At 50.3% G+C, this 26,095-nt stretch overlaps 4 protein-coding genes and 2 non-coding genes across 7 annotated transcripts; 2 read left to right on the top strand and 4 right to left on the bottom strand.

Annotated features, from left to right (window-relative positions):
• Positions 1-1,444: 1,444 nt before the first annotated feature.
• DIPK1B (divergent protein kinase domain 1B) lies at positions 1,445-8,008 on the top strand. Its single transcript, XM_031601840.2, has 5 exons — positions 1,445-1,650; positions 3,243-3,377; positions 4,501-4,608; positions 4,772-4,948; positions 5,095-8,008. Exons 1-5 carry the CDS (start codon positions 1,588-1,590, stop codon positions 5,905-5,907), a joined length of 1,296 nt encoding a protein of 431 aa, XP_031457700.1. The 5' UTR covers positions 1,445-1,587; the 3' UTR covers positions 5,908-8,008.
• A 2,640-nt stretch (positions 8,009-10,648) lies between these two features.
• On the bottom strand, positions 10,649-10,781 carry LOC116234446 (small nucleolar RNA SNORA17). The gene has a single exon (XR_004168124.1). It is a non-coding gene; the product is annotated as a small nucleolar RNA SNORA17 (small nucleolar RNA).
• A 388-nt stretch (positions 10,782-11,169) lies between these two features.
• LOC116234445 (small nucleolar RNA SNORA17) lies at positions 11,170-11,302 on the bottom strand. Its single transcript, XR_004168123.1, has one exon. It is a non-coding gene; the product is annotated as a small nucleolar RNA SNORA17 (small nucleolar RNA).
• A 1,241-nt stretch (positions 11,303-12,543) lies between these two features.
• MRPS2 (mitochondrial ribosomal protein S2) lies at positions 12,544-14,399 on the bottom strand. Its single transcript, XM_031601836.2, has 4 exons — positions 14,303-14,399; positions 14,155-14,220; positions 13,910-14,039; positions 12,544-13,419 (listed from the first exon to the last, which is right to left on the bottom strand). The coding sequence occupies exons 1-4, from the start codon at positions 14,328-14,330 to the stop codon at positions 12,843-12,845; spliced, it is 801 nt and encodes a 266-aa protein (XP_031457696.2). The 5' UTR covers positions 14,331-14,399; the 3' UTR covers positions 12,544-12,842.
• A 2-nt stretch (positions 14,400-14,401) lies between these two features.
• On the top strand, positions 14,402-15,501 carry PIERCE1 (piercer of microtubule wall 1). Its single transcript, XM_031601837.2, has 3 exons — positions 14,402-14,535; positions 14,614-14,692; positions 15,000-15,501. Exons 1-3 carry the CDS (start codon positions 14,429-14,431, stop codon positions 15,183-15,185), a joined length of 372 nt encoding a protein of 123 aa, XP_031457697.2. The 5' UTR covers positions 14,402-14,428; the 3' UTR covers positions 15,186-15,501.
• A 581-nt stretch (positions 15,502-16,082) lies between these two features.
• PPP1R26 (protein phosphatase 1 regulatory subunit 26) lies at positions 16,083-25,709 on the bottom strand. Of its 2 annotated transcripts, none has more exons than XM_031601834.2 (3): positions 25,533-25,709; positions 19,595-23,674; positions 16,083-16,232 (listed from the first exon to the last, which is right to left on the bottom strand). In XM_031601834.2, exons 2-3 carry the CDS (start codon positions 23,611-23,613, stop codon positions 16,196-16,198), a joined length of 4,056 nt encoding a protein of 1,351 aa, XP_031457694.2. In that variant the 5' UTR covers positions 23,614-23,674; positions 25,533-25,709; the 3' UTR covers positions 16,083-16,195. The 2 variants fall into 2 exon arrangements, with proteins under 2 accessions (XP_031457694.2, XP_089977646.1); XM_090121520.1 differs by lacking the exon at positions 25,533-25,709 and adding an exon at positions 25,138-25,251.
• Between the last annotated feature and the right edge of the window lie 386 nt (positions 25,710-26,095).

Raw genomic sequence — 26,095 nt, 5'->3', positions numbered from 1 at the left:
TTAACACCTCTTAATGATTCTGGATAAAAAATCTCTCATAGTCACCGCCTGACACAGAAGATCAATGGAAAGGCATTTAGTGAGATACAGAGGCAAACAGCCCCACGGTTCCCTGCAGGAGCCGTCCCTGAGAGCAGCACCATTGCTGCCCAATCGATAGTTCACTGTGACCTCTCCCTATTGCTTGCTTTTTTCCCCCTTGAGCTGGCGGGGCAGCAAACCTGCTCTTGGCTTTATCAAGGACTAGATTATAACTATCTCAATTGATCTGATATGTAAAGGACATGGGGCCTCTCCAGCCAGCTGTCTGCACTGGAAGAGCTCCCGGGGCTGCACAGGCCCTCATTAACCCCTGGATGCATAAAACCCACACCAATTAGCCCCAGTGAGCCCAATCAGCTGTGAGCGCTGTGCACGGTGTGGGTGAGCGGCCCCAAAGCTTTGTGGTGGGCACAGGAAGGAGCATTGGAGCCTGGAACCCTCACCCATGTGCTTGGGACAAGGACAGGGGTGGGGACCATGGGAAAGTCCCACTGCCCCCACTCATGAGATACAGCCACACCTGCAGCGTTGCTATCACTCGTTTGATTGGATTAATTAATCATTTGGTTATAACTGCTCATTAAGCATTCCAGCAATCAATACTAATCACTTAATTACTCGGCATATTACAGCTGGGAAAGGTCTGCTCGTTCCTAATTAGATTCTTTGGACAATCCACCCCCGGCCATAGCAGAGCCCCATAGCAGAGGCACTCGGAGCCGTTCAGCAATGACCCACATTTGGCATCCCTCGCCCTGCGCCCATCCTGGCAGCCCCCCACCTGCCGTTAATTGCCGGCACGAGTTGCCCGTTCATCTCCAGGCCGCGGTGCCGTCGGTCCCCGCACAGCGGTGCACCCGGAGTGTTTCCAGGGATCATCCTGAGCCGAAATCAAATTGGAAGTGGGTGATCTGAAGCGTGAGAAAGGGACAAGTGGATAACGCGAGGATAGCGAGTGAGGAGTTCTTTTAGAATCAGCCTTGTGCGCAGCCGTCCCGGAGCGCTTCCCTTCCTATTTCTCTCTCTGCTCACCCAGCTCCGTGCTCCCGTACAAAGCAGCCCCTGTTTCGCTGGAGGTTTCCCAAACGCAACACTCGGAGCGCTGCTGCTGCTGCTGCTGCTCGGCTTTCGCGTTCGGAAGGCAGCGAACGCACAAGGAAGAGCAGCGTCACACGCAGAGCTCCGCAGCCGCTCGGGGCCGGGAGCGGCATCTCCGGAACGCAGCGGGGTCAATGCGGGGCTGGAGGGAGGCTGATGGGTGGGCACAGCCCAACCGCGCGGCGCCGAGCCGGGCATCCTCCGCTCCCCCCTCCCCAATCCTCCTCCCCCCAGAGCTGCGGCGGAGCTGCGTGCACCGCCCCGCGCCGGGCGGAGCCGAGCCGGGCCGAGCCGATCTGAGCCGAACCGGGCCGAGAGCGCTGCGGTGGTGCGAACGGGCGGTGCGGTTCGGCCTCCATCTCCTCCCCCCCCGAACCCCGGTGCGAGGCGGGGGCCGCCGCCATGCCCCCCGGAGACTGAGGCCCGCGGGCGCGGGGTGCCCGCAGCATGCGGAGAGTCCGGCGCTTGGTGCACCTGGTGCTGTTCTGCCCCATTTCCAAGGGCCTGCAGGTACCGCCCGGGGGGAGATCCGGGCCGAGGGGGGGCGGGATCTGGGATGGAGAGGGGAGATCCGGGCCGGGGGAGGCTCGGTGCTGCCCATCCCCGCATCCCGGCACAAAAGGATGCTTCGTAGCGCTGCGCCGGGTGCTGGGGATGGCGATGGGATGGGGACCGGGGATGGGCACCGGGACACGGTGACGGTGGACCAAGCATCCACGGTGGTTGCATAATGCGCAGCTCGCAGCACTGCCAGCATGCAGATGTGTGCATCTGTCCGTCCATCCGTCCGTCCATCCACTCCCTGTAGATACACAGCGGTGCAGCAGCATGGCTGACTGCCACCCTTTGCTTTTTCTTTTTCTTTTTTTTTTTTTCCTGTTCTTTTATTTTGCCTTTCCATCCTCAGCCCATGGGGCCAGGAAGGACTGCACGGCCTGGGGGGGCACTGAGGGGCTGGCACTGGTTGGGAGCTGAGATCTGTGGCTCTGCTCTGTCACCCTCCAAGTCCAAGGGCCTGGGGAGCGGCTGCATGGGGTTGGGGTCTTGCAGGGAGGGCCAAGCTGGTGGCACTGGGGCAAGGGCACGTGGGAGTAGTGGCACTGTCCATATTGCCTTTGATGGCAGCTGTGGCCCCAAATCACTGCCGTGTCCCCTGGAGTCATCCTAAAAACAAACACAGGGTAACTAATGCCCTTTGGCAGTGGGAAGGGCACCCCTGTGTCCCGGAGGGGAGGGGGAAGTGCAGCATCAGCCATGAATCCAAAATGTGCCCCAAACCCAATGGAACCTCACTGCAGTGCATCCCAAACCTCCACGCTCCTTTCCACCATTTTGATGGACAATGAAATGCACCGTACGGTGTGCTCAGGTTTTGGCCTTGACCTCACATCTGCTGAGGAACATGATGGATCCTTGGTCTGAATGAGCCCAAAGGGACATTTTAGCCACCCAAGGCTTTGTCACCCCATGTTGGGAAAGAGATCCAGCAGCAGCAGTGGAACCTGACCTGTTGGTTCAGACCAGAGGTGCCTCTCCATCAGCACACTGCATGCTGTTGAGGACAGTGGTGGCTCCTTGTCCCCAGCCTGTGGGGATTGCTGTGCTGTGAGGGTCTCACAATATATCTGCCTTCAGTGCTTTGAGCTGCCTTTGGGTCTGTAGGTACAACGCAGCCCTGTGGGAAAATCCAAACATCCTTTATTTTTACCCAGCCCTCGTGGCGGATTCTCTTGGAACGGATGTTAATTAGCAGTGGGATTGCTTGATGGGCACAGAGGGCAACCTGGGCCCATTCGTGCTTCAGTATTTCCAATTATGGTCCATCACCTATGTGAGAGGTGCAAGGAGGGTTAGGTGGGCAAGGGGGGCCACGATGGCACCAAACTTCTGCAGAGTGCTTTGCTGGGGAGTGGCTGTAATCTCTGCTTTTAGGGAATTTTAAGTGACCTACTTGCAGCAGGAGTTGCATAATAGGTGGATGGATGTACATAAAAAAGGCTGAAGGTTCCATCAGTGAGTTTGTTTGGAAAAGCCCTATCCTTGACAGCACCGATGGGCTGAGCACCACTGTGTTCACCCACTGCATTTTCCTTCCCTTGCAGAACCGCCTCCCAGGCATCAAGGTGAAATACCTGCTGGTGGTGTGGCTGGGCATCTTCGTGGGCAGCTGGGTGGCCTACATGCACTACTCATCCTACTCTGAGCTCTGCCGTGGCCACATCTGCCGGATGATAATCGTGAGTGATGGTGTGGGGAAAGGGTGAGCTGTGCCACTGCTGCGTATGCAGTGCTGGGGCTGTGTTGTGCTGGCTCCATCCCCAGCATCACGCTGAGCTCGCAGGCTGGGGAGGTGACCTTATCCTGGCAGGGCAATGGCAATCCCACGTAATGAGATGTCAGAGGGAAGCAGGCCAGGCATCAGCAGGTTAATGCCTATGAGCTGAAATTGTGATGTCAGGACCTGCAGGCAGGCAGCATTGTGCCAGCCCCCCTCCTAAAGCTGAGCAAAGGACAAAGGGGGGGCAGCCAGACTGCAGGTACAATTCTGTAAGTGCTGCTGTGCCCTACAGAAAGCTGCAGCCTGCAGAAAGAGCAGACCCTGCACAGGAGCCCAGCTGGGGATGGTGGCCAAACAGAGCTCCCTAGGACTGCTGCAGGTCTGCCCAGCCTGGCAGGGAGCAGAATGGCGAGGTTCTGCCTGGAAACACCTCGTTCATCAATCCTTCTGCAGAGAATGGAGGCAAGAATTGCCATAACAACAGGAGCAATCATTTAATTTGATTTTCTGCATGACTCTGACCGTGGGGTCTCAAGTGCTAATTCCTGCTCTGAGCTTGGTGTTTAAGGTGCTGTGTCCAGCCACGGCCCATGTAAGCAGGTCTGAGGGTTAATTCTCATCCTCACTGAAAAAAAAAAAGGAAAAAAAAAAAAAAGGCAGTAGATGCTGTGAATTTCTGCAGCGCCTGTTTCCAGCCTGAGGCTGTTGAGCCCGCGCTGCTGACTGCAGAGCTGCAGCCTCTCCCACCCGCGGATGCTTCCAGCTCACCGAGCGAGCCGCCCTGCCTGTGGACCAGAGCCATGGCCTGGACAGGGGCCAACCCATCTCACAGCATGGGCTGCTGCTCTGCTGAGATCCTCCTGTGCATCCTCACCATCACCCAGCTCCTGCTGGAGATGCTGCCTGTCGCTTGGCAGGAGCCTTGCCTCCCAACAGCCCGCGTGGCTTTGCAATCAGATGTGCTTCTTTTAAAGGGTGTTTTTCTTTTGTATGAGGCTTGCATGAAATCAGAGGAAACGGGCTCACCATGGATGCAATGGCATTCATGAAAAATTGCTCCTCTCTCTGCTTTCCCTCCCCAGTGCGACCAGTACAAGAAAGGAATCATTTCTGGCTCTACGTGCAAAGATCTGTGCGAGGAGCACAGCCTCCGCTTCCAGCACTGCCTCTCCTCCTCCCCCACCCAGCAGGTAGGTCTCTGCTCACTGGGGATGAGTGCAAGAGCTGAAAACTGGGACCTGGGAACTGTCCTTCTGCCCCCAACCACGCTGCTGCTCCTTGATTGACACCACTGCCAATGCTGGCCTTGCTCCTGCTCTCTTCCTCTCATTGCTCCCTTCTGCTTTGCTGCAGGTTTACAGCGGGCTCTGGAAGGAGAAGGAGGTGATCATCAAATGTGGCATTGAGGAGGCCCTGAAGGCTGACAGCAACCCAGACTCCATTCCCAGGAGGGATGTGGTTCTCTTTGACAAACCGACTCGAGGGACATCGATGGATGAGTTTAAAGAAATGCTCCTGAACTTCCTAAAGGTGAGTGCAGAGGGTCCATCCGGAGCCCGCTGCTCTCCCAGGCCACGCACTCACAGCTCTTTGCTTCTCCAGATGAGTTTCACAACACTGAGCCCAACCACAGGGAGCTGAAGGAGTCTGACACCATTTTTCTTGCTTTTTTGCAGTCCAACCTCGGAGATCAGACCTCTCTTGCAGCCTTGGTGAGCCAAATCATCACCATGGCAGATGTGAACCGGGACGGGAAAGTGTCTTTAGCAGAGGCCAAATCCATCTGGGCGCTACTTCAGCTCAATGAGTTTCTTCTTATGCTCTCCTTGCACGAGAAGGAACACACCTCCAAGCTGCTCGGGTACTGCGGGGATCTCTACATCACAGAAAAGATCCCTCACAACTCCCTCTATGGAGCAGACATCCCAGCCTTCCTGCAGTCGCTGCTGCCTGCTGCTGTCCACCAGGTCATCCACCAGTGGTTTGCACCAGCCTGGCCCCGGCGGGCCAAGATCACCATTGGGCTGCTGGAGTTTGTGGAGGAGATATTCCACGGGACCTATGGGAACTTCTACATCTGTGAAACCAGCTTTAGGAACGTGGGCTACAACGACAAATACGACTTCAAAATGGTCAACCTGAGGAAGGTGGCAACGGAGATGACAATCAGAGGGTTTCTCAAGGGACGTCACTGTGAGCAGAACGTGGACTGCACCTATGGGAAGGACTGCATGGCCACCTGCGACAAGCTCATGAAGCAGTGCAAAAGTGACATGGTTCAGCCCAACCTGGCCAAGGTCTGCAGGCTGCTGCAGGACTACTTGCTGTACGGGGCACCGCCTGACCTGAAAGAGGAGCTGCAGAAACAGCTGCGAACTTGCATGACCCTCAGCGGTCTGGCCAGCCAGATGGAAGTGCACCACTCCCTCGTGCTCAACAACCTCAAGACCTTGCTCTGGAAGAAGATTTCCAACACCAAATATTCCTAATGGGGCCCAGGGCTTACAATCTGAAATCCCCAAGTTCAGCCAAGGCTCAAAGGTCTGCTTCTCCATCCTCTCCCCTGCAGGAAAAATACACCCTATCCAGGGAGTTCAGCATAGCTGCAGCACCTCTGCTTTCATGAAAAGCCAAACATCTTGACTTCCACCACCTAGCAGGATCATTGGTAGTCTGCATCAACAGCTGTGAAGCTGGGCTGAACAAGTCTGGGGGAAGGAGGAGGAAAGAGAAGGAAGCAGAGCCCAGTTGGATGCATCTGTTTCTTGATTAACAGGAAAGCAGTGCAGAAAGATGAGAATGAATCATTCATGCTGTACTTGTCACATCTTATTTTGATGAACGTCTCCGATGTAAATAAAGAGCTTTTATGTGAATCACACCACTACATCAATAGCAAAACAACAGCCTTTTAAGTACCAGCATTCTTGTGATCTAAAAAGGAGAAAAAGGTAGATTTTCAATTCAGAAATCCCTCCTTAAGTACCTGAATCATCTACCATGAGATCTAGCCACTACCTAGGAAGTGGATAACCTAGGAAGTGGATAAGCTGTCTTTTCTACAGCAGAGAACCCTGGCAATTGTTTCACTGCTTTTTTAAGTGCCTGACCCATGACAGTGATGCGATGGCTTCTGTGAGGATCTCCTCCCAGCTGCTTCTGCCTGTAGTGTGAAACTGCCTGCCAGGAAGTACACAGGCCATTCCCCCTCATGTGCCAAGTCTGGAAGCACATCAGGCAAGAAGAGCTTAAAGGAAACCTAAGGGCTACAACTGATGGGTTCTGACCAGCTACCATGTATTCTCCACATTACTTCCCTCAGTATTCAATCACACATGCAAGAATAAGCCAACCTTTCAGTTTAATTCTCTAAGCTGGGTTACCACTGCAGAGGTTAAAGATTAATACCAAAATAATCCACTGCTTCTCCCATTATCAAAATGAATTTCCAGAGAACCTTTCAGCAGGTATCATTTGCTTGGCTGTGTAAATACTGCACCTCTCTACCTACAGTCTGTTTCCTTTAAATGTTCAGTTGCAGCAATCTTTCAGAACTTCAGGTAGAGAAGGAACAGTTTATGTAAATGACCTCAAGCATGCTCTGTTCCCAGCACAATAACATCCCTGCTGGCAGAGCATATGCTGGTGCTGCTGCCAACAATTGCTTAGTGAAGTGGAGCATGTATCTGAAGTACAATCACTGACGGAAAAGAAATACATTTAACAGTATATATGGTCTGTGAAGGTAATCTGCAGTGTCATAGCTGCAAATTTATGGGCCCTCTGGAGGATAAATATCAGCATTTCCTTCTATTAGTTCTATAGGATCATCATTACCTCTCACTGTTATTTATGAAGGATATGTTTCAGTGTCAACAGTGCTCTAAATCTAGCAGGCAGCTAGCACAGCTTGCTCCCTGCAGACAAGTCAGCTCCACAGCATCATTTATCCGTGGTAAGGCTGAACATTTGTAAGTTTCCTGTGTTTGAAAGGTTGCAAGTTACTCAGCCTGTTGGAGCCAGGCACCCATAATGCAGTAATACTACTGCAGAGTCTCAGGACTCCACCTCCAGGCATGGTGCTGCTAAGTGCAGGTACAGATCCCTGTGCCAGCATGGAAGGGCTGTTTGTAGGGAGGGAAGGCAAGGACTGGAGTTCTTTCAGGCTTCACATAGTTACATCCAGCTCCTTGTCTGTTGTCCTGTACTCCCATGGCAGCTAGATCCACTGACAAGATCATTTTCTGCTGCTATTAGAAAAAGAAACCTAACAACCATACCAAATCTCATTTTCAAGAAAGCCATTTTTCACCTTTCCATCTATTTGAAACCTGAACGTAAACTCTGCTCTGACAAATGGCACTCCCTACTGCACTTAATCCCCACTGGTCCCTTCCCCAAAAACTATTACATAAAGCAGCAGGTAAGCAGCTAGAGAGATTGACAAAAACAAGTACTTTTTTTTCCTTACCCACATCACCATAAATACCATCTTTAGGCATTTACAATGTGGAATTGTTCAGGAGAAGACAGCCCATGTATTGAAGAGAACTAGCTAAGACACTTTATTCAAATAAAGACTTTTGACAAAACCCATAATGTTACCATGTTATTTGCACACCCCATTAACAACACTGGACAGACATTTGAGATTCAGACTTACCTATGACTCACACATGCCAAGAGCACCAAGTTTCGTTCATCACTAACACAATGCACAAGTGTTTTCAAACAAGTGATTATGGTTTACGAGCTACAGTACAATATGGAAGAGAAATGACTCAAGGCAAAGCTATTTTACACTCATAACGCCTCCTCCCAACTTTCCACATTAGCTGGAAAAGGAGCAAAAGCCAGAATGCTGAAAGACTGACAACCCAACACGAACAGATGCTGCTGTTTTAGCAATGTAAAAGATTTTTAAGTGCCAGAAGGGGAGTGAGGTAGGAAGCAAGCTTCCACATTTCATTGTTTAAGGTCAAAAAGAATCACAATTCTCACATCCACAGACAAAAACATCCCAGATCCTAGGATGTTTAAAAAACATTACTATTTCAGACCTACAGGTAGCATAGTGTTTTTTTTTTAAAACCTTCTTAGGCACATGGTAAACGTGGTCAAAAACAAGAGCTTCAGAACATGTGCTGTTTTCACACCCAAGCTGAGATTACTTGTAGAAAGAAAAGATCACATGCATTCTCATTGGCTGCAGCTTGCTTGAGTCCATGTATGAATAAGATGGAAATAAGATGGAAGTTCTCAGCATCTTGAAATGTAGAAATGATAAACCATTTCTTTTCCTGTAGCCAGACTTGCTAGAAATTCTAGAACTCAAGCATGACCTGAAAATAAAAGACACCCAGGATGTTAGACAACACTAGTAAAAGTTAGCAATAATGTCAACACTGAGAATTAACTCATACCATGGAGACTCCTGCTATTTCACTATTCTACAGTACTCAAGCTAAGAAACCATACTTCAGCCCAGAACAACCACATGAAGCCTGCAATTTATTCACTGAAATCACTGCAAGACAATGGAAATTGAGAGCCTGAAAACCTGTGCAGATCAGATCTAAAACACTGGCAGAAAGCACACAGCAAATTAAGATTACTTTAGGAGGGTTCTATGCCTCTATATAAGGCCTTTTTTGGGAAAACCAGAAATCTACTCATCAGACTGTGCTGCTGTGTGAATTTAGGAGGGATAATTTAACAGCACAATAACTGGAGCCCGCTCTTGGTTACTCTTCTACTCTCAGGTCCCCTAAATATCAAAGGTGAGCTTGTCAGTCAGTGAAGAATCAAGCTATTAACAGTGCAAAGGGAGAAAAGCTGTGTTCAAAGCCACAATAAAGTAGTTCTAGTCGCTGATGGGCTAAGTTAACTTGCAGAAGATTTTTTTCCCAAAGCCACTTTAGTACAAAATATTTGTATTTTCCACAGTTGATAGGTAATTCTTTCAGTAAGGAAAAATTCATAGCCTGGGCCTGCTGCTCAGTCATAGGAATATAGTTAGTAGCAAATGGCACAGGGAAATTTTAATATATGCTATGCCTTACACAGTAAAGGTCTTAAAGGGAGCCTCATCAGGCACTCAGCATCCCCTACACGGCCTCTGATGCGACTGCTGATGAAAAAACACAACTCATATTTCAGGGTTAAAAGAAGTCAGGAAACTTAAATGGAAGAGTTGCATCAGTGCATGCCTCTACGCATACCCATATTCCCAACAACCTTATTAGCATTCTTTTCCACCACCACTACTGGAAGGCAGTTGCCTTTTCCCAATTAAATGGCTCATTTTGCAGCCAGCAGCCACCCGCTCAGCTAATGACACCTCTGGCCCTCGTAATGCCCATTTAATGATGACATTTTCCAACATTTAGCACTGCCAGATTTTGTAAAGCTATTAGTCACTGCAAAGCCTCGCAGTTTCACAATGCTCTGCGTAGTGAGGGCTTCTCACTTGCTTTAGAAACACCATCAGCACAGCAGATGCTCCCACAGACCACATCAACCAAGAAATGACAGTGATGCATTAAACCAGTGCAGCACCTTGGTACCTGAGCTACCCAGTGGCTGCTGCCCTAGAGGTCACACTTCCTTGTCAGCATGCTGGCACAAACACAGCAAAACCAAGTTAAAAAATGGTGTTCAACTGCATTTTCATATTTTGTCTACTGTGTTAGAGCTCAACATCACAAGCAAGGAAGCTACAACTTGTCATGAAAAGCAGGACAAAGCACTCCTGCATTTACTGAAAGTCAGTTGAATTGATCTTATTTCTTGAGTATGTCTACAACACCACCTCACCAGTCCATAAACTTGTGACATTTTTCCAGCAGCATTCTGTGTTAGACCATTTTGATAACACACTGATATGCTCTCAAGAGCCATAATACCTACCTTTAACATCTGCAGGAAATTGCACAACTCAGACTCGTCCTCACATGTAACCACATGAAGAAAAAGTATCTTCAATTTTTCCTTCTAAAAGCAAGCATAGTTTTAAAGACATTTCAGAAGATGCTGACTGCACTTTCTTCTCACCCTCAGCACCCTTGGAAATCAAGAAGTTGCTGACAGCATTTAACAAATATTAGCAGAAGAAAGCAATTTTCTCCATATGCTGCATCACACCCAGCTGCTTCCAGACCATGCTAGCATTGTCCACACTGCACAATTTAAGGTTAACACTACAGGAAAAAAAAGAGAAAACCAGAAACATTTGTCAGGCTGCTGGTCATTCCCGAGTGCTCACGGGTTTCAGAGCATTAGCACAGACACAGCCTGTTCCTTTCTGCCACCTAATGACACAAACATGGCACTACAGCCACATCTGCAACACGACTGGGGCAGGGATCTATGCAATGCATGAGCTTCTACCCACTGCTGCTCACCTCAGGTTTTTGGGACCTCTTGAGTTTGCTACATCACGTGCCTCTCTCTGAAACAGAGCAGACAACACACACAACATTGATGGTATCTATTTAGATATGCTCTAAAGCTGGTTATACATTTTCTTTTTTAATGATGCTAAGAAATTGAAAGGTCCTAAAGAAGAGCAATTCTAGAGAAATAAATGCACATTACAGGCATATTTTTTACTTTCAGATAGGAATAGCACCGGGGCTGCCAGCATACAACTCCCAGGACTCAGACATCCATAACAGCTTTTTATTCTTCTACACACCGATTTCATACTTAAGAGCAATTAAAAAAACAACACAACAAACGTATACCTAAACAATGTCAGGCTATCAATCACTCTGAGTGCTCACCAGTTTCAGAGCAAACGAGCGTAGAACACAGCCTGTCCATCTCTGCCACCTAATGACACAAAGATGTCACAGCAGCCACCTTTGCAACGCCTGTGGCAGGAAGCAAATTAATAAAGAACAGAAACAAACCCACGAAGACTGGAGATGCTCTGTGCTAAGCATTGCTTACCTTCGGTTTTTCAACGTGGAAAATGCTTTTCATCCCATCCTTTGTCTTCTTCCAGCAAGAGCATAAATAAGAAGAGAACGTGATTAATAAAGGATGTCGAACCCGCTAAATAACCCCTCCCTGAACACTTAACACCAGTTCAGAAAACACAAAGATTAAAAGAAACGAGCAAAACCGCCCCTTTCTTCAACAGATTGCTTTCAGTTTCTCCATCTTTCGGCCGTACAAGGCCGCAGCCCTGTTCTCACCCCTCCCCACGGCAGCGCACCCCGCCGCCGTCCGTTCCCAGCGCCCCACACGGCGCCGGGCTGCCGGTGCGCGGCCACGTGGCGGAGCGGGCAGCCGACCGCCCCGCCTGGGGCCCGTTAACCGCGGCTGGACACGCGGGTCCGAGGCCCTCGCTTTCACTCGGTGAGCCCACGCGGTTACAGCTCGCCACTCACGCTTTTCTCATCCTCCTCCCGCTCACAGCCCTGCAGCCCGCGGCCTGACGGGCCCGCCTCCCCTCGCTCAGCCTCGGATAACGAACGGCAGCGGCGCAGCCCGGAGCCGAGGCCCGACTGCAGCGCGGAGCCCGCGCCTGAGAGAACGAACGGCGGCCAACGAGGCACAGCTTCGCCTGAAGGCGCCGCCGCGGCCCGAAGGGAGCAGCGGAGCTGCCGGGCAGGCAGCGAAACCCTCCATCGGCTCCTCACAACGCACAGCCCCGCACGCAACACCCGCACCCGCCGAGCGCCGCGCCGAAAGACCGCACCGCCCCCCGACTTCCGCTTATATAGGGCGGGCGGCGGAAGCGCCGCGGAGACAATCCGCACTGAGCGTTTGCTCCCTCGAGCGCCCCCTGCTGGGCGGGAGGACCGCGTGGCGGGGCCACTGCCTGCATGGAGAGACGAGGAGCCAAGGATACGGGCCAAAGATCAGCAGGCCTGAGCGCAGCGCTGCAGGGCTGCCTGAGCGCTCTCATATCGGCACGTGGAGAGTTAAGGGCTGGACTGCTCTTTTCCTGGCAATTCCCTGCAGTTTCTGAGCACCCATGGGTGGCACTGCATGGTGCCCACGATGCCCTGAGATCCCCAGGCTGGGAATGGCCACCAAACCTTTGTCCCCTCACCCCGTGAGCATGAATTTTTTGCCAGAAATTTCCCCACCTCCCCATGTAACAGAGAAAGAAAAAGGAGGCCGAAAGACCCCTTTATTTATGGCGTGTGATACAAATGGCTTTGCAGCATTTCACAACAGGAGGGTCGCGGGACAGAAGTGCTCCTCATAATAAAACAGGACAGAGCTGGCACTGGCCTTGCTCCCTCTCCCCTTGGGTTAATTGCTCTGGGCAAATTATTTTTGAGCTGGAAATGTCCTGGTGTGGCAAGCAGCCCAGCTCTGCTGAAAGCCAGGCTGTGTAATGCCATGCGTGCAGCACTGTAGAAGTGGAGCAGGATGCCCACCTCCAGCACGGAGATGAGTCCCACGGTCAGGCCTGGCCTTCAGCCAGCACGGGGCGGCTCGTATCGCGCTTCTCTCGGCTGTGCAGATCCTGGAAGACCTCAATCTGCTTCCTCTTGTTCTTGGCACGGATGATGGTCATCTTGAAGAGCTTGCAGTAGAGCTCCATGGAGGTGGGGCTGTCATCATTGCCAGGGATGGGGTAGGTGATGAGGCACGGGTTGCAGTTTGTGTCCACCACCCCCACCGTGGGGATATTCATCTTGGCAGCATCCCGGATGGCCACGTGGGGCTCAAAAACATTGTTGAGGCTGCTGAGGAAGATAAGGAGGTCGGGCAGGCGGATGCCGGGACCGAATTGGATGTGGGCATTAGTGAGCAGGCCGCCCTGCCAGTAGCGTGTATGGGCGTACTCCCCACACTCCCGTGCTGTGCTCTCAACCAGGTGGCAGAACTGCCGGTTGCGGCTGACGAAGAGGATGATGCCTTTGCGGTAGGCGATGTGGGCAGTGAAGTTGAGGGCCAGCTGGAGATGCTGCATCGTCTGATCCAAATCAATGATGTCCTGGTCCAGGCGGCAACCAAAGATGTAGGGCTCCATGAACCTGCAGGGATGGAGGGTGGGTGACATGCAGGGCTACAGGCATCAAGGAGAGGTTTCCAGTCCTAAAGAAACCTTCCCACAGCCCAACTGCCTGCTGATACCAGAGGGTCGTTCGAGTTGACCCTTAAAAGCCATCTGGTCCCACTCCCTGCAGTGAACAGGGACACCCGCAGCTTCACCAGGTGCTCACAGCCCCTCCAGCCTGACCTTGTGTGTCTGCAGGGATGGGGCACAACCTCCTCACTGGGCAACCTGTGCCAGTTCTTCACTGCTGTTATAGTAAAAAAAAACCCCACCCTTTATCCTTACGCCCAGTCTAAGCCTCCTCAAACTAAAAGATTTAGTTTGAAACCACCTCCCCTTGTCCTATCACAACAGACTCTGCTAAGGCAGTCCCAGCCCAGGTTTGGTGCTGCCTCCAAAGGCTCGCGTGCCCTACAGAAACGCTCCTGTTGCGAACAAGTGCTGGATCACAAAACAGGCTCACTCACTGATGCCGACATCCCTTCTTGTGCCCCAGATGCACTCGGGCGTCGAACAGATCCTTTAGGGAGAAGAGCTCCTTCACGTTGAAGAAATCGGGGTGGCGAAGCGGTTCGGACAGCAGCTTGTCCTCCGGGTCTGGGGGGGGGGAGAGAAGAGAAAAAGCGCTGCAACCCAACGTGCCGGCAGGGCCGGGCTGGAGGGGAAGAAGGGCCGTGCCGTGCCGTGCCGTGCCGTGCCGTGCTGCGCTCACCGCGGGGCCGCGCCGCTGCCGCCGTCAGTGCCGCCGGGGCGGGGAGGCCGCTGTAGAACCGCGGTGCTGCTGCGGAGAGAGAAACACATCGGTCACCGGGCGGGACGGGCACGGCTGTGCGCGGCTCGGCACGGCCCTACCCGCTCACCCGCCCTTAAGATCCGCGGCACCGCCATCTCCGTGCCCGAGGAAGAGGAAGAGGAGCGGAACCTTCCGCTTCCCCCGCTCCCGCTGCCTGGCAACGAACGCTGCCGCGCGTCCCGTCCGGCCCCGCATGGCACAGCCGCAGCCCGCGGAGGGTCCCACACCCCGCATCGGCACGTGGGTGAGCGCCACGCTGCCCCGCCGCTTCCTGCAGCTCCCCTGCTTCCGTGGCTACGGGTGAGCCCCTATAGGTCCCCCTCCCCGCCCCCCAGCCCCTCTGCCCCGTGCCCGGCTTGATGCTTTGTGTGCCCGCAGGCAGCCGGAGCCGCACCCGCTCTACCGGACGAGCAACCAGGAGTACGGCCGCAGGGCGCCCACGGTGTACGAAGTGCCGGTAGGTGCGAGCCCGGAGCCTGGGCAGGATATGGTGTGTTGGGGGTCTCCCCGGGCTGGCGGGGATCTGCCTTCCTCCCAGGGCACGGTGAACTTTTCTCCTTCCCAACGGCTACCAGGGTGGGAGATTTTGACAACCCCACCTCAGACCCAGCGGCTCTGAACCACCACAGTTCCTTGGTTTTAGTCTGCCCCATAACAACGAGGGGCGTTGTGATGAAGTACCCTTAGAACGCTGCCCAAGCTCCCGCAGGCGCTGTTGGTGCTGAACACATCTTTTCTCACTTCTCTCTCCCTTTGCCTTGCAGAACTCCTACCACGTCACCTCGCACGCTTTCTCGGACGCCCTGGCACAGCGTGGCATGTACAGGAACGACGGGCTCAACACCTCGCTGGAGAAGAGCCGTGTCACCGGCCCCGCCAACTTCATCACCCCCTACGACACCCTCAACTTCCACCCCAGCTACAAAGTCGGTGGGCCCTCGCACTGTTAGAGCTATGAGACCACTTCAGTTTATTGCTGGCTGCTTAGTTCGAAAAATAACTCCCTCCCCCCCTAAAAAGTCAGGGAAACGACAGCACCGACCAAAACCCGCTGCTAAGCCTCATGGTGAAGCACCACGTACTTCAGGTTTGGTTACAGCCGTGCCTGCTGCCACCAGGCTGCAGGTTCCCTTTCCTGAAAGCAGTGGCTCGTCACAGGCTGTGAGCTGGGAATTCAGCGTGTAGGCAAGCTGTAGCCTTGAGGGTGTCCTAAACTTACAGTACTGTTTCAGAGCTGTTGTCTTAATAAAGAAACACATGCAGGAATCCACAGCACTTAAGTGATCCTGACAATGATCTCCGAGGGGAATGAAATGGCACAAATTGTCAAAGAGAGCTCACATGGCACAACGAGAAGCAGCAGGATAACACACAAGTTCACGCAGTTAAACAGTTAAGTTGGAATTTAATGCAAACTTTTCCTCCTGAACACAGTAAAGAAAAAAATCTTTCAGCTTGGTCTACAGTGTGACAAAATAGCTATGTTAATAGGTTAAAGGCAGCAGTACATTTCTAGAAACAACCCCCCAACTTCAAACTCCAGGGTGTGTTTTTTTAATAGGGCTCCCAACTAGTCGAGGCCTCATTTAGCTTTGGAGGAAGAACAGATTACTCTGTTTAGTGAAAGTCACTGAACATCTGAAGTCCAAAACTGAACAGCATGCCATCAGGCCTGCGTTTTGTGGTGAGTTTTGGTTTTAAACATTTTAAACATTCGAAGCCCAGTGTAATGCTCCCGGGCCAAACACAACTTCAAGCAAGCCTAACAAACACTTCAAGCCCTGCACTGCAATTCATTTAGTTATCTCAAAGGCAAAAACAGCCAAAAACACACCAACACATTTGAGCAAGTAAATACTGGGCACAGAAACGAGCCTGGAAAGTTAACTTTTTAAATATTCAACGCATTAAAATAGATTAGCAAAACTTCTCTCACTCGCTGCTATTCCTCCGTTAGACTCTAGATAATGCTTTGAGTTTCTCTTCTCTTTCTTCTCCTGAAATGAGAAGTAACATTAAGGGCAGAATTAAAGCAAACACTTGTGACAGTTTTACAAATACTTCCATCCACAGATTTTTCTGCAGGTGGAATAATTTAGGGATGGAGCTCTTAGAAATATAAACTTAGTGGGTTCTGTCACCTATTTTCCATCTCTTTCCATACTTGATTTAAAACCACCCACGTCCTTTCTTCCATGCCTTAATTATTCCTCTTTTTGTTTAATTCCTGAGCTGAAACCAGTTTGTCTGAAGTTTTGCACACTGTGCAACTTACAGCACCCTCACATAACTTGCATCCTATAATACACTGGGGTAATGTTGGCTGAGAAGGGAGCGATGTGTGAGCTCTGGCTGCAGCCAGCCCCAAGCACAGACATTAGCAAAGGAAATGGTGGCAGAGATGGAGCGTTTCTTCCTTTTATATAAAGCAGTCACAGGTTGAAACAGATTCCTAAAATAGCAGCAAAGAACTGCCTATAAAAAATGAAGGCAGTCCTCCTGGGCCCCCGAGGATCCCTGAAAATCGACTTCCCTGAAGCACAAAAGACCAGAATTGCTGTCATAAAAATAAAAGTGTACCCAATCATATTTTGTTGTTGTTGTTGTTTGTTTTTGATTAAAAAACAAAGCCAGCTCATAAAAAAAAAAAGGCAATTTCTTCACTTCCTTGAGCAGACCTGAGTTCATGGCTCTGTCCTTGTACGTACTGCCAAAGCTGTGCCATCCAATTAATTCCCTGTGAAGGCTGAAATAAGGAGGGCACTCAACCAGTGCCTTTTTGGCCACCACTGGAGAAGCCAAAACAGGGTAGGCTGGCTGATAGGAGATTCTTCTTCTCTTCTTGCTATTAAGAACATCCCCCTAAATGGCCACATCATGTAAGACCTGCGTTCTGTCTCATTCACAAGGACATCACACACTGCTGTCCCAGGGGACGACGGCCTCAGGTTGCTGGTGGCTGAGAAAACAGGATGAAAGGTGCAGGAGCAGCAGAGGAGCTGTAGCCCTGCTCCCAGGTCCGGGCAATGCAAACTGGATTGACTCTGAAGGAGACATCCTCCACTCACAGGTGATCCTGACATGGATTAATTGCATCTCTGCACTACAGACAGGAGGGAAAAGCTGTAACACAACACACTGCTCACCAGTGATGGAGACACAAACCACAGGAGCACTCTGGTTTCATGGTCCACGGTCAGAACCCCATTTATTAAACATTATAAACGTATCAATGTACACCATTTCCTATATACAAATCAAGTTTTATCAATTTTCTTTTTAAAAAAGTGCTGCTTGAAATTAGCTTGTATTTAAAGCACAAGGTAATCAGAATTGCATCTTCACTGGAAGTGAATTCAGTTCACAAGTAGTACTGAGAACACAGACACACCGACAGGGGCACAAAACACCTCGTAAATCTTAAGGTTGGATTAGTGAAAAACGTCGAAAAACATTCAGCTTATTTCATACAAATGGTACACAGTGCTTCCACCATCCCTACTAAGTATGGTTTAATCCTTTGAAAGCAAGGTACTCTGAAAAATTCTATTTTAAAATACAGCCTATTCACCTATTCCAAACAAAATGCCCAAATCCTGCAGCTGAACCAAGGCAGACACAAAGACATGCCTGTGCAAACTTCCTGCAGGCACGAGCTAAGTAAAAAACCACTTTTCCAAGGTATCCTACCACAAAAATGAAGTGAGCCAGCAGTGAACTCCCCCACCGACCAGCCCAAGGACTACAAAAAGGTGGCCTGACGATAAGAAATGCCAAGTGACCACTCGAAGTATGTTTAAAATGCAACTGCACGACAGTATAAACACACAAAGGATGTCTTCTATTTCTCTACGTGCCACAGTTACTTTCTCTACTCTATGCTACGCTGCAGTTTGCCAGTATTCTGCAAATGCAATCACATCTGGAGATACTAAGTGATACTGGATCCATTCTTGACTGCTTTCTCTCCGTTTCTGAACGTTAAGGCCAGCCTTCAGGAAGACTGCTGAAGTGATTAAGAAAGGAGGTGAGCTGAAAAGCCTGGCTGAGAAGTTCAGTAGAAGACTGAATAGAGATAGTCTCAAATCGATTCACAGGACGAGATGCAGGAACAAACTGCTCAGAGGACTTCATTACACACAAAGGAAAATGAAAGAACCAGTCAACAGCTTCAATTCACACCTTTTGGATTTTTCAGTGGAACTGGTGTGGAACTTTTGTTGCGATATAAAGGCATTCCTCGAATGCCACTTAACAGTCAGTTCAAATAAAAAAAGACAGTAGTGAAAAATTGCTTTATTCTGGGTGCTGGAAAAAGAGAGAAAACTCTCTAAGTATGAAAGAACAGTGCTGAAAATATCCGTGGCGTTTCTGTTAGGGACTTCCTACAGCAAATCTAGCTTTGCTCTATTGCACAAAAATTGTAAATGTAAGTAGAAGTTCACAGAAATGTAACATCTTAGAAACCACTTCTGAAAAAGAAAAGTAAGGGCACTCAGTTGAAGAAAGTTCATTTGGAAAAATCCAAACACGTTGCAGGGTAACTGCAGGGCATCAGAATTAGACTCAAGAGTAAGGAGGAAATTGTTTCAGCCTTGCAGGCCCAGCAACACCCAAGTCTAGTGACATCCACAGAAGTCATGTCTGAACAGACAATCCTTCACTTCATTCCAATTGCAATTGTGCTTTGAATCATCTGCTAGCAGAAGGTTTCCAGCATTCCAAAGGTGCTTTCTGTGGCCACTGTGGTCTCTGTAGAGGGACGAGCAGACAGACTGACCCTCTTTGCTTGCCTGGATTTGCATTTGGATCTTCATGGCCAGATCTCTGCACCTGCAGCTGCACCAACTCTGCTGGAGTTCTGCTTGGTGAGTTTACCCCGCAGTCCCTGGGAACACAGGATTGTCCTAAGGCAGCTCGAGTGTAAACACGTGGCAGGCAGTGAGCTTCCAAAGCACTGCACTATCAGTAAATGCTGTGTTTGCCCAGGATCTCCTCACAGACTGACAAACAGGTTTTTCCTTTTAACATGATTAGAGGCCTCATAATTTAAAGCATGATTAGGCGGTATCTCCTTATCTATAATAGCTACAGCATCCTGTAGTAATGTAAGCACTAAAAATCATTATAAAAAATATCTCCTTAGAACACTTTAAATAATTTACAAAATTCTACAAAATCTAAGTACGTTTATCCATGATATCCCTGTTATATAGAAGCATTTTTCACCTTAGTGTAAATGTGATATGCGTTCATCACCTTCTCCCACCGTCTCTCACGTCTTACCAAAGTAATTACAATGATGGTTATTTTCTAAAAAGCCTGTTACTGTGGGAGGAAAGATAAAAAGTGTACTTACTTATTTGATACCTTTAATTTCATGAGGGAATCTGGGCTGTCCCCTGCTGGTGTGTCAGTACATTTTGCACAGTCCTTCTCTAAAACTTGGTCCGGTTCACAATCAATTTCCCTATTCTGCAGGACAGGCACTTTGCCTTCCCAATTGGAGCTGGATACCTGAATTTCTGCCTGTCTGTCACTGTCCTGGCAGGTAATGCTTTCCTTCTCCACGCACATGTGCACAACGTTACCTGCACATGCTTCTCCACTAGCTTCACCTGCTGTTACTGCTGTCACATTTAGCTCCTGCAGTGCACAACCTACACGTGAATCTTGCCTGTTGTCCTGCTGGTTATTCTTTCCATGACCACGTACGTGTGTGCTCTGCTGGCATGTTTCTTTGCTAGCTTTATCTGCTTCTACCACTGCCATACTGTGCTGTAGGAGTGGGGGACTTACATTTGAATCTGCCCAGCTGTCTTTGTGGCTATCTCCTTCCTCAGTCCCCATCTGTACGTTCTCAGCTTTGTTTGTGCCTCTGCAAACCTTATCTACTTGTCCTGCTGCCACACTCTGCTCCTGTGAGGAGAGATTCAGATGTGAATCCGTCCAGTCTCCTGCAGCAGCAGCCTTTCTGCAGCCCTCTGCTTCTTTGATATACAAAGGAGCAGCATCTGGTCTTTCACAGGTTTCTGCTACATGGGGACCTGACACTTCCACAGTGAGCTTCTGAGGAGAGTTGGATTCTTTTATTGCTGTCTTATTCTCCCCACTACATTCACCTTTTGGCAGTGGGGCTCCTTTTTCCCGTGTAAGTACATCAGTATCCTGGGAAGCTACCTCTGTTCCTAATGCGCTGCTCTGGCTGAGCAAATGCTCTGATTTCTGCTTTTTGTTCAAAAGCATGGATTTCTTCCTCTCCCGAGCACGTTTCAGACCTGCAATAAATTTACTCGAGATCTTTAATTGAAAGGAGCTCTTTCTTTTAGATCTAGACTTTGCATTGCTTACTTTTTGTCTTTTACGACCTTCATTTTTGCTGGTTTTAGGTGGAAGTGTTTTCTGCACAGGCTCTGTATTTGAGACATCCTTTTTACCTGTTGCTTTCCCAGGTAACTCACCAGCAGCAACACCTTTAACCCCCACCATTCCTTGTTTAGCTTTTGACTGACCAGTAGTATTAAAAGAAACATTCTCTGCAGAGGAAGCAGTTTTCCCACTGTCAAGTAACATTGCACTTTTCCCTTCCGTTCTCTGAGAGCTCTTCAACTCATCAGTTTGCTGAGATCCCTTAGTCTTTTTAGTCTGACCCAGCAAGAAGTCTATCTCATTGTCAACCGACTGTTGCTTCACTTTTCCTTTATTTGCAGTTTGCTTGGTCAACAGGTCTAGAGTTGCCTCATTCTTCTGCATCTCTGAATTGCTTGCAGAGTCTTTAGCCTTTTCTGCCAAAAATTTCCTAATTTCTTGTTCAATGCTGTCATCACTATCCACTGAACTGCTATCATCAGTGCCTAATGCAGCTGTGGAAGTACATTTTCTATTTTTAGCTATCTGCAGGTTATTCTGGTTCAAAATGGGTTCAGGTTTGCATCCTTTTTTAAGCTGTAAATCAAACTCTACGTTCTTAAAGGCTTCTGGTCTTTCACTTGAAAGGCTGACATTTATGTCATCTGGATGATTTCTGACTGCATTCTCTTTCACAGCTTTTCTAGATTTTGACAGGCAGCTTTTCAGTAGCATAGGATTTTTACATTTCCACTCACTTTGCTGAAGGTCACCAACCTCATCCAGCAGCTGACTGTCTGTCTCCGTACACCTGACTCTCTTCTTGCACTGAGATTTCTGGTCCTTAGATTTCTTCCTTAATTTTCTTTTTGATCGTAAAAGGTCCTTAATAGCGCTATCAAGGTCCTCATCACTATCCAGAGAACTGCTCTCATCATCTGAACCATCCCTCTCCTGAGTTCGGATGGTCTTTTTCGCAAGCTGTCTTGTGCCACTCTGAACCTGCAAAACAGGATTTCCAGAATCCAAGGCCACACATTCGCCAACAGATTCAGACAGCTCAGAAGACATCAGCTGCTGCTGCTCAGCCTCATTGCTACTGAGCATCGGAGCACCACAGAGCCCTTCAGAGCTGGTCAGGGTACCCTCCTGGAGCACAGGAACTTTTGAATAGTTATCTGGCTGAATAAATCCCGTTCCCAGCTGTTCGGATGCTTTCGATGCACCTTGCTTTGCTATTCCGCCTTCCCTTTTAAGTCTCTTTTTACGATTCAGTGATAGTTTCAGTGTTTTGGGAAGAGAAGGCTCAAGGGTACCAGCGAGGCTGTTTTGATCAGATGGCAAAGGCATTTGGATCGGGTGTGACAGGCCAGGAGGCTTTGTTACAAGGCTTTCTGACTGTGCTTTCAGAGCCAAAAAAGCCCGGATTTCTTGCTCTATGCTGTCGTCGCTGTCCACAAGGCTGCTGTCACTTTCACAATGGGAAGATGAGAGAAGCTGGGGAGAAAAGAAGGAATCTGCAGCGAGGGATTTGCTGTCACTTCCCATTTGGGATGGCATGATTGTTTTGGAAATATCAAGAATAGCTTCGGCACACATGAGTTCTGCAGATGTGTCTGCTCTGCAAGAAGCCTGCAATGTGAGCTCGCAAGCAGCAATCTTGTTTTCCGGAGGTACAAAATGCCTGGCTTTTTTCAGTGGTTTAAACAGCCTGTTAAAGTCATTGCTGGAGCTTTCTAATTCTGTTGACTTTGAATTAATTTCTTTCCTCTTGTTGCTCGTAGGGCTTTTACAGATTTCTGGTGAGGCACTTTTTGTTGAGCTAATTGTCAGGCTTGCTGAAATGTCCGCTATAGCCTTTGTATCAAATTGTTCCCTTTGCAAAGGGACACAGTCTGTTGTGTGACCTGCCTCCTTCCTGATCTTCTCCAGCTGATAAAGCTGAATGGCTTCCTCAATCCCATCATCGCTGCTGGAGTCAGATGCGTGCATGCTCTCATCCATAAGTGCTCCACCAGGTTCCCAGTAGTTAGTTCCACTTTCTTCATTTTGCTGCATTAACCAGGGCTGGCTGGCTGCTTCTAGATAAGCTTGGTCCACTTGGTCGAAATCACCAGGCATTTCCTGGATTTTAGACTTCAAACACTTGGACTCCGTGCTGGTTTTCCGTAGCTTGGGATGGTGTCTCAAGAGGAGTGCGTTACAACCTCGCTTCACAGCACCGCAGTTTGTTTTGTTAGTAGTTGGTTTGTTGCTTTTAAGGACAGATCTCACACGGGAATCTTTTTTATCCTGCCCAATTACACACTTGCTAATTTCTTGTTGCTTCTTCTCATTCAAGAACTGCACAATTTCAGCTTGTATGCTCTGTTCAAAAGAGTCATCACTACTGACGCTTTGAGGGGAAGCAGGCTGCAGTCTTTTACCAATTCCAAGCTGGTCAGAAAAGTACTCTTCAGAGAGCATATCTGCTTTAAATTTCACAGGGAGAAGGTTACTAGACATTTTGTTCTGGGCGAATTCTCTCTTAAGCCTTTTGTCTCTGGCTATGTTTTCGGAACACTCCGCATTCCTCTGTAATGACTGGTCACTTTTTCCTTTTGCTTTCAAGTACTCCTGAATAGCTTCCTCTATACCTCGGTCAACAGAATCGTCACTATCAGAATCAAGCAAGAGAGTCCCAAACTCCACATTCTCTTCAGTGTCATCTGAATCAGCAGGACAAGCCTTCTCGGTGTATTTAGGATGCTTCTGCAGCAGTGTGGTGCTAGATACAACCCTATTGCTCGTGCCTTTTTCTCCCTTCTGTTTCTTCTGCATAATACACTCACACTCATTGTTCATACCCAGGGGAGACTCTTGACTTTGCAGGCTGTTTATGATCATTTGAACTTTTGCATGTACGGAGGTTCTGGTGATGTCCCCTTCAGACTCAGAGCAGCAAACGGGGTATCTACAATTCCTCACTGGTCCAAAGGATTCCCATTGTGTCTGAAGAGCTACCAGAGGACAAGCATTCATAAGGAACATTCTAGCAGACAACCGCAAAGCCCACAAAGGGGAAGGTTTTCAGACCGGTGTCTTTTCCATCCTACAATAAAAAAAAAGAAAATACTTTTTATTACATGTCAAGCTTCTAAAATTTCCATGTGATAATACTTGGTAACACAAACTGTAAATCATTAACACTCAGACTAACCGCGCCAGATAATCACAAGAGTTTCTGCTCAACATCCCTTGAAATGGTAAATTCTGTCACTGCTGTCACTAAGGATAAGACAAAACACTCATCGTTTGTGGTTCCCAGTGCTCCTGCAACAGCCACAATCCAATTCAGGTAAGCATCTTCACTTTTGCAATTCCTCCTATGCTTTCCATTGAAGGCCACACACTCTTTTGAGTATGTTCCCAAATAATCCTGCATTGCCAAGACCCATGGAATAAATCTTGCTAATATTTCACTGCACAGGTGTGTGAGACCTCACTTCTACACTAACATCCTGATATTTTGCAATGAATTTTGTGGCAAAAGAGAACGAATGCTTTGCTATTTCATTTGCCAACTCTTTGCCAAAGAACACCCTCACATAACACACTTTAACCCAAGCCCTGAGCTCTGGGAATCCACTGCTTGCATTCTTCTCTCCTCAGTGGGAATCAGCTTCAAAATATCAGTCTTGCACAATTCCAGCTTTAAGTGTGGGGATCAAGAACATCCTTCACCCTTCATGTGCTGGGCCGTGAATCCACCTGGGTCAGATTCAGCAGCTGAGCAGTCTGCTGTGATGTGGGTCAGAACCAAAACATTTACAAAAACATGGATACGGTTTTTAAAATACTCTCCAACACATCCACTGGGGCAACAATAAATTAAAAACGGCCTTCCTCGTAAGAAGCAGCCAAAGTTCAAACAGAAACTGGAACACCTAATTATCCCAAAGAAACGCAATTAACACGCTTAAATTCCCTGCTTCACAAAGAGCCCAGCTTATTTCCTATTAACCTCTTTCCACAGTTCCCAGAAATGGGGCAGATGTCTTCATCAGCCCGTACTCCGATGGCTGCCGCCCTACAGCTGTGACACAGGACTGGGGCTCACTTTCACACCACTCCTTGTGGCCAGCGCCCCAGTGGCACCGATACATCACAGGGCTGTGCACTAATGGCACCTGCATTTATTCACCACCCCCGATGCTGAAATATGACCGACTTCCTTCAGAGACAAAGCACAGCAATTGAGAGCTACAGAAACACACAGTGCGAAGAGACGAAGGGACAGAATCATAGAATCCAAAAGGTTGGAAAAGACCTTCAAGACCATCGAGTCCAACCGCGACCAACCACCCAACCCAAACTCCAACAGCCCTCTGCTAAACCCCGTCCCTGCGCACCACATCCAAACGGGTTTTAAACGCATCCAGGCGCGGTGCCTTGACTCCACCGCCTCCCCGGGGAGCACGCTGCTTAACAACCCTTCCTGTAAAGTTTTTCCCGATCCAACCCGTTTCCCCTCGTCCCGTCACACGAATCCACGGCGGACGGAACGACCCGCACCGAGGCCGCGGCAACGCGCAGAACCATCGCGGAGATACGGACGTTTCGGGAGGGCCCGCACAGCTCGGGGCCGCCATCCGCTCATCCCGCAGCACCTGCAGCGGCGGGGCAGCCGCGGCGCCTCCGCAGCCGCCGCTGCGACCCCGCGGAGCCGCTCGCTGCCGGAGCCCGGCGCGCCGCGGGTGGCGCTCAGAGCGGCGGCGCTCGGGGCCGCTTCCCCGGCAGCCCGCGCACGGAACGGCCGAAGGGACGCGACGGGACGCGCGGAGGCCGTGGGGCCGCCCGCCTTCCGCCGCCCGCCCAGGCCGGGCCCCGCCGCGCCGCCGCCATGGTTCCCTTCCCGCCTTCCGCCGCCCTCGGCCGGGCCCGGCTCGGCCTGCCGGCTCGGCGCTCACCTGCGGCCGCCGCCTCCTCCTCCTCCGCCGCGGGGGGAGGCCGAGCAGAAGCGGCGGTGGTGCCGGCGGACTCGGCGCTCCGCTCCGTGCGGGAAGAACGGGCGGCGCTTCCTCCCCTGCCCCGGGGAGCGGGAGGCATGCGCCGCAGGGCCCGGCGCGGAGGCGGAGGGCGGACGGAACGCCGCGGTCAGCGGCCGCGGGAGGAGAGGGGCGGGGAGGAGCCGGGCCGGGGCGGCGTGCGGAGGGAGCGCGGAGCCGAGCGGGCCGCGCGGCTTCCAGCGGACGGAGCGCGTCGGCGAAACGTCGGCTGCCGTGCCGCGGCCGGGCTTCGGGACGGGAAAGTAGAGCGGGGCTCGGAGAGCCGAGCGCGCGTCCTTCCCGCGCCGAGGTTCTCACGCTCGGACCCCCAGCGGCACAGCGGGGCGCGGAGCTGCTCGGCGTCGCTCGCGGCTCTCGGGCGCGGCGCGTCCTGCTGCCGTCGGATGACAGACGGACGCCCGGCGCTGCCTGCCTTCCCCTGGCCGGCTCAGCCCTGCTGCGAGCGGACGCCATCCGTACTGCCG

This window comes from Phasianus colchicus, chromosome 19, assembly GCF_987193195.1.
Source record: "Phasianus colchicus chromosome 19, bPhaCol1.hap1.1, whole genome shotgun sequence".
NCBI classification, from domain to species: Eukaryota; Metazoa; Chordata; class Aves; order Galliformes; family Phasianidae; genus Phasianus; species Phasianus colchicus.
The sequence above is the reverse complement of the archived record's forward strand: the minus strand, read 5'-3'. Positions and strand labels throughout refer to the sequence as shown.

What these genes read in the sequence shown, in the direction of transcription:
- DIPK1B (XM_031601840.2), top strand. Translation starts at nt 1,588, where the DNA reads ATGCGGAGAGTCCGGCGCTTGGTGCACCTGGTGCTGTTCTGCCCCATT. An exon ending in ACATCTGCCGGATGATAATC is followed by an intron (nt 3,378 to 4,500) that starts GTGAGTGATGGT and finishes TTCCCTCCCCAG; the next exon opens with TGCGACCAGTACAAGAAAGG. An exon ending in TGCTCCTGAACTTCCTAAAG is followed by an intron (nt 4,949 to 5,094) that starts GTGAGTGCAGAG and finishes GCTTTTTTGCAG; the next exon opens with TCCAACCTCGGAGATCAGAC.
- MRPS2 (XM_031601836.2), bottom strand. Translation starts at nt 14,330, where the DNA reads ATGGCGGTGCCGCGGATCTTAAGGGCGG. An exon ending in GGCAGCGGCGCGGCCCCGCG is followed by an intron (nt 14,040 to 14,154) that starts GTGAGCGCAGCA and finishes CCCCCCCCCCAG; the next exon opens with ACCCGGAGGACAAGCTGCTG. An exon ending in AAGAAGGGATGTCGGCATCA is followed by an intron (nt 13,420 to 13,909) that starts GTGAGTGAGCCT and finishes CCATCCCTGCAG; the next exon opens with GTTCATGGAGCCCTACATCT.
- PIERCE1 (XM_031601837.2), top strand. Translation starts at nt 14,429, where the DNA reads ATGGCACAGCCGCAGCCCGCGGAGGGTCCCACACCCCGCATCGGCACG. An exon ending in CCCTGCTTCCGTGGCTACGG is followed by an intron (nt 14,536 to 14,613) that starts GTGAGCCCCTAT and finishes GTGTGCCCGCAG; the next exon opens with GCAGCCGGAGCCGCACCCGC. An exon ending in CCACGGTGTACGAAGTGCCG is followed by an intron (nt 14,693 to 14,999) that starts GTAGGTGCGAGC and finishes TTTGCCTTGCAG; the next exon opens with AACTCCTACCACGTCACCTC.
- PPP1R26 (XM_031601834.2), bottom strand. Translation starts at nt 23,613, where the DNA reads ATGTTCCTTATGAATGCTTGTCCTCTGGTAGCTCTTCAGACACAATGG. An exon ending in AAATTAAAGGTATCAAATAA is followed by an intron (nt 16,233 to 19,594) that starts GTAAGTACACTT and finishes TTCTCATTTCAG; the next exon opens with GAGAAGAAAGAGAAGAGAAA.